General features: G+C 37.7%; 1 protein-coding gene across 1 annotated transcript in view; it reads left to right on the top strand.

Annotated features, from left to right (window-relative positions):
* SNTG2 (syntrophin gamma 2) overlaps positions 1–12474 on the top strand; it is a gene marked incomplete at both ends in the record, with an annotated part of 282638 nt that overhangs the window by 173206 nt on the left and 96958 nt on the right. The window contains one exon of the mRNA XM_080614918.1: positions 8595–8682. Coding sequence (XP_080471044.1) covers positions 8595–8682 — 88 coding nt within the window. The remainder of the gene's footprint in view (positions 1–8594; positions 8683–12474) is intronic.

Genomic DNA, 12474 nt, shown 5'->3' on the forward strand with positions numbered 1-12474 from the left:
TCTAAACATATGTGTTTCCAATCACACTCAATCAGATACGTGTTGTGCATTGGAACTGGAAGTGGCAGTTTGATACTATAGTGTGTGTTGCTGACATACAAGACATACAAGTGTACATACAGTAATGATTTAATAAAGTTTAAACTAAGAATGTTATGTTTGCTTTCTGGTAATTTGGCCATTTCTGTCTGTTGTGATTTTTTGATACCTGAGACAATTCTTTCTTTTTGTAAATGTAACACTAGATGAGTAATAAAACATACTGCTTAATCTAAAATCATGAGTTCTGTGGCTTTCAACTCTTTTCAATTATAGTACACTGATAACAGTTGAGACTGACTTCAATTTCCAGGGAGAAGTCCCTGTAATGCTCTGATATTCTTAGAATTTTTTGAAGGATAGCAGTGTTACTTTCTCAGGGATGGATCTTCATGCTTCAGGTACTAGTTAGCCGTAAGTGACTCTTTTTTTAAACTTCCATTGCTTTAGGAGACAGCTGACTTGGCTCAAAATGTATTTTCCACACACAGTATGTATCAGCATCTTTCATGTACTGGATACTTGTGTAAGCATTGTTTTGAAGTGAAACACAGACTGAAGTGTGTAATTAAATAGAAAAAAATAATGTACAAAATAATGAAAAAACATTTCAGGTTTTTTTTCCCTGTAATTCCTGGTAATTATATCATACATGAGCAGGGTTATTGGTTTAAATTAATACTAAAGCTTTGTGGTTAAAAACATCTTTTACTGTATTTGTAGGCAGAAATAAAAGTTCTAATTGAGTGAACTAGGAGCAACTGCAGTTTAGTTTAAATTTGTGAAAATTTCCATAAGCTGTGGTGACTGTTATTTTCCTAACATATTTGTATAGATTGGTCACACAAATGTTTGTTTTGGAGTAGCCAATTAAGCATTAAGGAAGAGAGTATTGCTCACTGAATGCTGCAAAGTTAGGGAAAATAATCAGAAGTATTTATTAGAAACCATTTCATAACTGGCCAATGGAAAAAAGACAAGTGCCAAGAAATCATATCTTGAATTAACTTAATTCTGCTTCAAGCCTTTCCAGAACTGTTTCCAATCCAATTTTAATTTTCTAAACTTTTTTTAAAGCCATTTTGCTTTCACTGACATTTTGAAGACTACTTGTACTAAGAGATTTCCATTTTACGTGCATTTTCCTTGTCTACTCATACACATAAAAGCACAATGGGTTTTTTTTTCAGTTCTACTTATGAGTTGAGCTGAAACTGCCAAGTCTCCAAAAATACTTCCAAACATGCTTTATTCTAGGAGGCATTTTAAGTGTTAAGTACTACTTTTCCATTTTCATTCTAAAGGTTTAGGAATTTTTAAAAACTTTTAGTTCTCTAGATTTCATTATTTTTTTAACTATTATATGATATACTCTGATTCATATGTTTTACTACAACATTTTGGTTGTTTGCTTGTTGCATTACAAGCCTGTACATAATCTTGCACCCAGGTATTTGTCAAGGTCAAGACTTGCACTTTGTTGAATTTCAAGTGTTTTATTTGTGAAATGCATATACCTCATGATCAGACGTTTATCTGGAGATTCATTTTCTTTTATGTCAGAAGTTTTGCTTCAGACTTTTAATCTGACATAGGTATTTGATTTTAAATTTTCATCTGTAGAGTGAGAAATACGGTTTGTTTCATCTAACTTTAGATGTTTAAAATATAAAATTCCAGACTCTCCATAGTTTGAGACCTGTGGGTGATGATTCCTCTTTATCCAAAGATTTTTACCGATTTCTAGAAAAAATATTAACAACTACTTGTCCTGGGTTCAGCAGTAGCAGTCAGTTTTTCTCCTTCTTAGTAGCTGCTGCAGCACTGTGTTTTTGAATTTCGGCCTGGGAACAGAGCTGATAACACCGATGTTTAGACTGACCAAGGACTTTGTGAGTCTCATGCTCTGCCAGGGAGGAGGAGAAGCAGGGACAGGACACCTGACCCAAACTAGCCAAAGAGGTATTCCATACCACAGCACGTCATGCCGGGAGATGTAACTGGGAGCTACCCAGAAGGGCACGTCCTCTTTCTGTCAGGCTCTTTTCCGGCGGGCGGTATCGTATTCTCTTCCCTTGTTATTTCTCTTTATCATTATTATTATTAGTGGCAGTAGTAGTGATTTGTGTTATACCTTAGTTACTGGACTGTTTTTATCTCAACCTGTGGGAGTTACATTCTTTCGATTCTCCTCCCCATCCCTCTGGGGGGGTGGGGGGGGAAGTAGACTGCATGGTTCTAATTTACAGCCGGGGCTTAAACCACGACACTACTTTAAAGTTGAGTCTTTTAAATGGCCAAAGTTAAATTATGTGATTTCTGCACTCAAACCAGGGCCATATAGGTGAATTAATTCAAAAAAGGCGTGCTCCTTTTCAGTTTTAATTTCTGTTAGAGTTCTGATCTATAATAAGGCAGAATCTGATTGAAATGGCCAAACCCCTGTCTAAACCCCTAAGCAGTGTGAATATTAGCCATCAGGTATGTCTGAAGGGTTAGAGCAAGCCACAGTAAACACAAGGCACCAGAATTTTAAAAGAATGCACATCAGCTATGAATGGTGACATTGACTTGCTTGCCTATAGCTATATAGACTGTCCCTAAAATGTGTGTTGGCAGTAAGAGTGAAGCAGCAAAGGCTATTTGGTTTTCGTAAAATGAGAGTCATATTTTTCCCTGGAGACTTTAGACTGTAGTTAGCTAAGTGAGACCTAGAAACTCCCATTTATATTTTTAACGTTCTCTCTGTTCTATTCCTGAGAAATGCATATGAAAAACAGAAGCATAATAAACCCTGTTTCAATGAACGCATATAAGAGATATGCAAAATCTGTACAGGACATCTAGCATGAAAAGCAAGGACTTTCCTTAATGTCCTTTTCTCCTTCACACATACGAATACACAAGTAAGTGCAGACACACACAGCTGCAGTAGATGTATTTCATAGAATCATAGAATCAACTAAGTTGGAAAAGTCCTTTAAGATCATCAAGTCCAACAATTACCCCAGTTTTGCCAAGACCACCACTAAACCATATCACTGAGGGCCTCATCTGCACAGTTTTTCAACACTTCTAGGGACAGTGATTCCATCATTTCCCTGGGCAGCGTGTTCCAATACCTGATCACCCTTTCTGTAAAGAAATTTTTCCTAATATCCAACCTAAACTTCCCCTGACCCCTACCTGGGACAAGAAACTGACCTCCACCTCACTACAACCTCCTTTCAGGTAGTTATAGACAGCAATAAGGTTCCCCCTGAGCCTTCTCTTCTCCAGAATAAACAACCCCAGTTCTCTCAGCTGTTCTTCATAAGACTTATTCTCCAGATTTTTTACCAGCTTTGTTACCTGATTTTCTCGACCTGCTGCAGCACCTTAATGTCTTTCTTGTAGTGAGGTGCCCAGAAATCAACTGTGGTTTATTTGTTTGTTTGTAACACTTTTACAATTCTCCTTTTATGTTAATATAAGGAAAAAGTGCAACAGTAAATGTTACTCAAAAGCTACAGGATTTGTCGTTTTGGACTTACTGGACTTGTGCAAAAGCTTAAGCACCACAAAGCAGTGCATTAGTATATAATGTTTATACCTATTAGGAAGTTAAAATTCTTTATTGTTATTACAGAATCATAGACTTATAGAATAGTTAGGGTTGGAAAGGACCTTAAGATCATCTAGTTCCAACCCCCCTGCCATGGGCAGGGACACCTCACACTAAACCATGTCAACCAAGGCTCTGTCCAACCTGGCCTTGAACACCACCAGGGATGGAGCATTCACAACCTCCCTGGGCAACCCATTCCAGTGCCTCACCACCCTCACAGTAAAGAATTTCTTCCTTATATCCAATCTAAACTTCCCCTGTTTAGGTTTTAATCCATTACCCCTTATCCTATCATTACAGTCCCTAATGAAAGTCCATCCCCAGCATCCTTATAGCCCCCCTTCAGATACTGGAAGGCTGCTATGAGGTCTCCTCACAGCCTTCTCTTCTCCAGGCTGAACAGCCCCAACTTTCTCAGCCTATCTTCGTATGGGAGGTGCTCCAGTCCCCTGATCATCATCATGGCCCTCCTCTGAACTTGTTCCAACAGTTCCATGTCCTTTTTATGTTGAGGACACCAGAACTGCACACAATACTCCAACCGAGGTCTCACGAGAGCAGAGTAGAGGGGCAGGATCACCTCCTTTGACCTGCTGGTCACGCTTCTTTTGATGCAGCCCAGGATACGGCTGGCTTTCTGGGCTGCAAATGCACACTGCCGGCTCATGTTCATTTTCTAATGACTATTCCATAGTCATTAGTTACCCCCTCTGTGCTACTTGTTGAATTTATTTCAGCCATACATACTCGGCCTGAGCTTAGATTTTACATCAATTACGTGAGTGGCTTTAAGAAAATATAGTAATTCATTATTCACTAACTTTATACATATACTCGTAGAAGACTTTTCAAATTAACTTTGTTGGTCAATGACTCCAAAGTTCAGTGGTTGTATCAGTACAGTGTGGCAAAAAAAGATTGATTTACTGTCTTTTATAACCATTTTAATAACATTTAAAAGAGTATGATGTATTTGTGAAGGCTCCATTGCAATTTAGTTTAGCATAAATAGTGCAAAGTCATTAGGTGGTGTGGCAGGGCTAGAAGAAGAACATCAGTTCATTTCAAGGCCTAATGCTGATATTAATGAAGTTTGAGAAGACAAATTAATCAACTGGAGACTGAAAAGTTGCTGCAGTCAAATTTAAATGTATACAAGGATATACTTACAGTTTCTTCAATTTTTCTTTCACATTTTTCATTTCTAGATCAGTTTATATATACATATGAAAAGCATATAAATTTTTTTACGTGTCTGAACTGTATTTTCACATATGATCCAATGTTACTATTGCAAAAGTCTGTTTCACCTTTTTAACATAGCAAGCATAATCTTTATATGTGTGTGTACATATACATGCGTAGCTTAGCTATATATGCCATAATGATAGTGAAGCTCTATAAGACATAAAGTTTTTTAGTTCACATTCAGCTCATCAGTAGTGTATTGCAAAACAGAACTATATTGAGTAATACTAATTTTGAATCTTGCTGCTGAAAATATTAAGTGGTTATAGAACAGTATGAATACCCTAATAATTAAAGTATTACTTTCAAGGAAACATTTATGTAAGTTGGCATAACTTTCATGAGTTTCTGAGCATTTTGTGCAAAGTAGCTGATATAAATCCACAAAACAAGATTCTATTTCAATATTCTAAATCTATTCTAGTTTAATTCAATTTAATTAAACTATTGAGCTTACCTCACTTAAAAATAATCTAGAATTTATGATTAGAGATAATGTAGAAATGAAAAATCTTCAGGCAAATTTAAAACAAAGCATCCAGGTACAACACAATTTCAGAAGAATTTTAGAATGATGTGGTAGCTGAAATTTGATTAAAAGTTTTGCATATGTGTATATATATAGGTCTTATATATAAAAATGCCCTTTGTAGATATACCAAAGACTTTTATGTGTATCATATATTTATATGTATAATATTTTGCAGATAAAGGGAGGAACTATCTTTGTTAGAGAAAAGTAGCAGAGGTACCAATAATTTTCAGCCCTTAGTAAGTAACAGTCTATGCTATTGCAGGGAATAAGGGGCAGAGGATTTCAGGAGACATAGTGTTCTTATACATTAGAACTCAAAACACATTTGTTAGCTTGGCAGTCCTGACACACTTTGTATTACCTTAAAGAAGGATTCTAATTTTGCTGTGCTTCAGTTCCTGGTTTTTCCTATTGTGAACATCCTGAGGTGGTTTAGTGAGAAATAATGATTTTAATGGGATTTTTTTTCCATAATGAGACATCAGGTACTCTTATAGTCAATTATTAACAAAATCGTTGGAACATCTCATATAGGAATACTGGGAGTGAGTAGGTAGCATGGTAGCACTAGTTGTTGTATTTTTGGGTAGTAAATCATTTAAATGTGGATTAAGCCTGGAGGGGGGAGGTAAAAATTCTTGAACAGAGAACAAGAAAAGTAAAGAAATGGGGCTTTTGGGGAGAGAGATCGGTCTATCAGGAAGGAGGAACTTGAAAGGAAATGCAGGTTCTTTGTGGGAAACCTGTTGAAGCTGATGGCACTTACCTTTTCTTCTTTTTCTTCTTTTTTTTTTTAATATTTCTCTTATGCATCCTCTACCCATTTGCCTCTAGACCCTCATTCCTCAAGCTCACTAATCTGATTGGACTCCTTGTTAGGTGCTTTCTCTGACCTTATTGAGCTCTTTCTTCTCCACTGCACAGCTGGATTTCCTAACTTAATGAGTGCAAAATGTTATTGTTTCCTCCCAGGGACTGATCTGTGGTTATTAGTGCTACTGCAAGTTGTTACCAGTGGAGGTCACTGTTTGATGGACTGAAAGATGGGTGGGGAGGATGGAGGCAGACACTGTAAGTCTTTGTTAAAAGATATGGATTTTGCAGGTACAGTAAACAGTAAGGTTTTAGCAACAGTACTTTATATGAGTGATTCATATGTCACTCAATCAGTCAAACCAGAACATGTCCAGACAATGTTTTCTTTAGTGTTAGTGTTGGGCATTTTATTATTTCTCTTGCTCACACTTTTCCAGAATATTTTTATATCCTAAAATTCTTAGCTTGTGTGACTGCTTACTTATTTCTTCACTTGTCCTGGGTTTTCATATCCATCAGGCATAAGATTGATGTTTTCATGTAGGTCATAGAATCATAGGATGGTTAGCATTGAAAGGAACTTTAAAGATCATCTAGTGCCAACCCCCTTGCCTTGGGCAGGGACACCTTCCACTAGATCAGGTTGCTCAAAGCCACATCCAAACTGGCCTTGAATGCTGCCAGGGATGGGGCATCCACAACTTCTCTGGTCAACCTCTTCCAGTGTCTCGTTACCCTCACAGTAAACTGGTACAAGCATTACTTCAGGTGCACAAGAGAAAGAGTTACAAAGTTGGAGGTAATTCTGCATCTCATAATGTTGGCCAGTGTAATGTCTTGCTAAAATTGTGGAAACAACACAACCACCAGCTTTTTCCAAATACAACATTTAGACCAGTAAACAAGTAGTTTCTGGTTAGTCTGATGCAATTACTTTTCTGCTTGATACATGCATGCTTTGATTGTGTTCGGATTAGAGGCCACAAGCCTTAGCATCCAGTTCAAACAAACGGGATCAGGGCTGCAGATCCTGAGTACAGGCCACTTGCAAAGCAAACACAGTACCTGATTCCTGAGCATCATGAATATGAAACTAGGGAATAGCTCTGCCCTTTAATGGAAATCAAGTTCTGTTAAAGATTTTATTTGAAGTTCTGTGTTTAAAAAAGCTCCTTACGCAGTATCAAGCTATGCCTTTAAGTTAATTCTGATGTGTTAATACATTTGTCTATACACATATGTGTTTGTGTGTGTGTGTGTGTGTGTGTTCCCTTCTGGTTAGCAAATACTTCCAGATAATGAAGGCAGTCACAAAAGTCAAGACTGTATTTGAAACAGAGAAATGTGTGTCATGCATTACCTAAATTAATCAAATCAAAACTTAGAATAGTTAGGGTTGGAAAGGACCTTAAGATCATCTAGTTCCAACCCCCCTGCCATGGGCAGGGACACCTCACACTAAACCATGCCATCCAAGGCCTCATCCAACCTGGCCTTGAACACCGTCAAGGATGGAGCATTCACAACCTCCCTGGGCAACCCATTCCACTGCCTCACCACCCTCACAGTAAAGAACTCCTTCCTTATATCCAATCTAAACTTCCCCTGTTTAAGTTTTAACCCATTACCCCTTGTCCTGTCACTACAGTCCCTGATGAATAGCCCCTACCCAGCATCCTTGTAGGCCCCCTTCAGATACTGGAAGGCTGCTATGAGGTCTTCACGCAGCCTTCTCTTCTCCAGGCTGAACAGCCCCAATTTTCTCAGCCTATCTTCATACGAGAGGTGCTCCAGTCCCCTGATCATCCTCGTGGCCCTCCTCTGGACTTGTTCCAACACTTCCATGTCCTTTTTATGTTGAGGACACCAGAACTGCACACAATACTCCAAGTGAGGTCTCACGAGAGCAGAGTAGAGGGGCAGGATCACCTCCTTTGACCTGCTGGTCACGCTTCTCTTGATGCAGCCCAGGACACAGTTGGCTTTCTTTTTGTGTCTTTTTATGTGTATACACACACAATTAATGTATTACATCTTCATAAACATGTTTCCCTACTACTTTATGCCAGTTTTATTACAACAATTTGGTTTTTAGAAGCTGTGCTCAGCTGCTACATAAAATCAAATTGCCCACCAAATTGTTTATTCAGATTGTTCTATTGGTCTTGCCTACTCTTATCTGTTGTTGGTGTGACTTAACTCTCACGATATATTTTTCATTCCCAGACAGAAATGTTCATACTGAGTTTATTCTAGATCAACAGAGATCTTCATTTGATTGTAAGTAATGTGCTTTTCATGACTGGTGGTTCTTTGGTTTAAAGTAGCTGTTATTTGTCACACTGACAGGTACATCTATTGCGAAATGCTGGCGATGAAGTTACCATCACTGTTCAGTACCTCAGGGAAGCTCCATCATTTTTAAAGCTCCCATTAGGTAAGAGCAAATTAATGAATAAAAGTAATTTGTTTTCCTCTTTGCAGTATTCTTATAATAAGATGACAGTGACAGAAATAGGAATTAAATCCTTGAGTGGTTTACAGGAAGAAACAGAAAACTGCATGTACTTTGTTGCTTAACATGTAAGGATCTAATGCATCCTGCATGACTGCTTCTGTATAGTTTATTCAAAATAAAACAGAACAACTCATTAAAATGCAGTACAATCATGGGTGATATCTGAAAGTTTTTCTAAGAAGCTTTGCCTGAATGCAATAAAATAGTATTTGCAAACATTTGAATCATACGTTCACACTGAAGGGTATTTTCAGGACATTTTCCAAACAAATGGATAATGTTAATTGTGCGTATTTCATACATTTTGATCATTTTTGTCAGAGAGTAGAATTATAATGTGATGACTGAGTAATTTAACGGGGCAATAGTCAATTGTTTATGAAAAATGCAAATGAGGGAAGTTGTTGGTTGTTCTGGTTAGCAAATAAAAATATCCAAGACACTCACTTTTAATCAGTGTTGCAAGTAGAAAAGTGCACATAATATATCAGCTAACTTAGTCAGACTGAATAATTTTGTACTAGTTTATCTTACATATGATTCTCTTCCCAAATTAAGCAAAACAAATTTAAACTATGTCTGGTTCTGGGGATTTATGTAAGTTGTGCTCATCTATGTGCATGGGTTTTTTTCTTGATTCTAACAGAATCATAGTTCTCATAGGTCTAGCTCTTGTCATTAGATGAGCGTCTGTTATTTAATCTAGATTCTTAGACCTATTAAAAGCAAACCTGACAGGCCTCTATTAAGTTGAACTATACATTTCATGCTAAAACTTTTATTTCAGATCTTACTACGTATAATTTCCAGCTGAATATGTAACCTAAATTCAAAGAAATCTTATGTTTAAATTTTGAGATATTTTCTGGTCAGTGTTCCTTTTAATGAAACTTTAAGTTTTCCTAATTGGATGACTACAGTTCAATATCTATAATGTCTTGGATAACAGTGTCCAAGCTTAAATATGACTCTGGCAAGGTAGTAGGGTCTTAACCAGTAAATTTTGTGTGGCCACATTCATTTGTGGTTATGACAGTCCTACAAGTAATTTTATCTCATCTTGTTGATTGACATCACATACACACTTGGATTCCATCACTTGTGGTTGGTTAATGGTAGGTAAGAACCAAGCTCCCACGCAGCCACTCTCTCACTCCCTCCCCTCAAACAGAACATGGGGAGAAGATACAATGAAAAAGCTCTTGAGTCAAGACAGAAACAGGGAGACCTCTTACTAATTACTGTCAGAAATAGTTCACACAGGTCCGGAAATATTGATGCCCTCTTGGTACATCATGGCTGCGTTGCCTTTCCCACCAGGAGGCATTGCAGCCATTCCTGTCTGGGTGGCTGAGATTATGGCACTGCTTCCTTAAAGTGCTACTTCTGGTAAGAGAAAACAGTGATTAGCAGGGAGACTAGATCACCTTCTATCTCCATGTGACCAGAGGTGTGTGCAAAACTTCTGTAGATTAATAGATTCCATGAACACTTGAACCAGGAACTTTCACCTTAGAAGACCCATAACTCTCATTCAAAAGGCCTCTTTCATGGCCTGTGGCCAACTAGCACCATTTGGAGTCTGCCCCTGATTACTGTTGTTCAAAGAAGACCTGTTTGGAATAGGGAAGATAGTGACGTTTTAGGCAAGCTATCACAGAGAATCAAAAAGCACAGCAGAGAAGCAATGCTTCTTAAAGATACATCTTGGATACAAATTGCTAATTTTTGGCAGGTTGTTAGGCTTGTGAAGAACTTAAATGACCCTTGTCAACTGAACCTGGACTTCAGCACAGAACTCAGCTGCTCCTCTCTAAGATGTTCTGTGCAGCCATCCAATGCGGGCTAAAACCAAGCTCAATGATTCAGATACCTATGGTGACTTGACATAAATACTCATTTTGGTGTTGAGGAAATAAGCAAATAAGATGGAGAATGGAAAATAGGTTTGGTTTTGGGTTGTACACTGAAATTACAGAGAATAGTTGTTGGAAAACCACTCTATTTCAGAAAGAGCTTTTCATAAGTCCATGCACAAAAGGGAATTCTAGTCATGAAGCACCAGTGACATATAACAAGCTAAGTAGCAATTCTACTCTGCAATAAAGTACTTCTCAAGTCACACTGCAGGTAAGATTTAAGTGCATACATGCATAATTCTGAAATATTTTGGCTTTTCCTAGCATCCCAGAAGACTCAGGCGTATAGTCCTCTACCTTCAAGCATTCAGTCGGACCAGTGGCTATACTGGCAGTTTTAGTACTGTGGTGTGTTCACTTCAAATACAAACAAACCGTCTCTTCCTATTAACCCATATTACTAGTGTTTCTGTAAGAACATTGACAGGGGTAGCATCTGTCTCCCCTGCTTCCTCGTCATACTTCTCCCTTCCCTACACTATCTCATGCCATGGCTAGCAAAAGCAGAAGATGTCACAACAGGAAAATACCTGCCTACAGGTCTCACCAATTTTTCTGATTATTTCGTTCTTTCATTATTGTGAGCAACAAATACAGGATTTGGCATGAATACTGATGAACTGGCACTTAGGAATGAGACAAAGATTACTTGTTTCTGTTTGGAAGAGGCCCTAACTCAGGGTAGTATGCCAGCATTGATTCTTGTCTCTTTCACAGTTGCCTGGGACTCTTGGCCCTTACTAGACTATTATGAGATTGTCCATAACAGTAAATTAAATTATGCCAGGAAATATCGTTTTCCACAGGAATTTGATCAGCAATTTTATAAAATATTGCAGAATTCTTGGCATAATTTTACATAGAGCAAATACTTCCTCAAAGAACTCTCAGGCCTAGATTGGAAAGTAGCATGAGCCGGTAGGGTCATTAACTGTCTGATTCACTGGGTTGTCTGGCTCCATGGCTAGGGTAATTCCTTATCCTATGGCCTGTGGTTTACTCTAAGGTCACTGTCAGCTAGAGAGAGGATAGATTTGTGATTCTGGAAACCAAAGGAAGAAATCCTGGGGCTTTTTGGAGCTGGGTCAGGCAGTTATTAGTGGCCATAAGGGTTATTGTATTAGTGTATGTTACAGAATAGATACAGCTTCAGCTCTTGGGTATTGTCATTAAGAATTCTCTGGAGCTAAGTCTATTACCCATCCTAGAGCTGAGGATGGCTTGTAGGACCCTTTAAGATAAGACTCACTGCTGCTGGGAAGACTCTTCAGGACATTTTGTGGTAAAACAGACTCTTCAGAGTTTTTCTTTTTTTGATAGTTATACCAAACTATAAGAATATTCTGAAGTTTCAAAGCCTGCAGTATAATTAAAAATCACCAGGAGTGTTTCCTTTGATTTTAATTTTGTGGTTGTTCTGGAATGAGCTTTGTGTCTATTGGAGGTGTTTATGACATAATTATCAAGTTAGATAAATGAGGTTTTATTTACATACAGGAGGTCTCCAATATCATTCAACAATGCTGATCATAAGACAAATTAATGTAAAGGATAAAGTCTTGCTGGCTACTTGCTGGACATCAATCTGCTGACCTGCATTTTTATTTGCAGAGAGTTTTATTTGTTATTTAGAAATTTAGTGTAATTCATTGACTGAAATAAACAACCACATGTTGATGGGACTCTTAGTTGAACAGACACCTTTCTAGACCTTAAGGCTTTTAAAGTTAAAAATAAAATCCAGGTTTTATTAAAATAAGTAGTAACATCCCTAACTTTTAAAATTGTAAAA

Source organism: Psittacula echo (assembly GCF_963264785.1).
Source record: "Psittacula echo genome assembly, chromosome: 4".
In the NCBI taxonomy this organism is placed as follows: Eukaryota; Metazoa; Chordata; class Aves; order Psittaciformes; family Psittacidae; genus Psittacula; species Psittacula echo.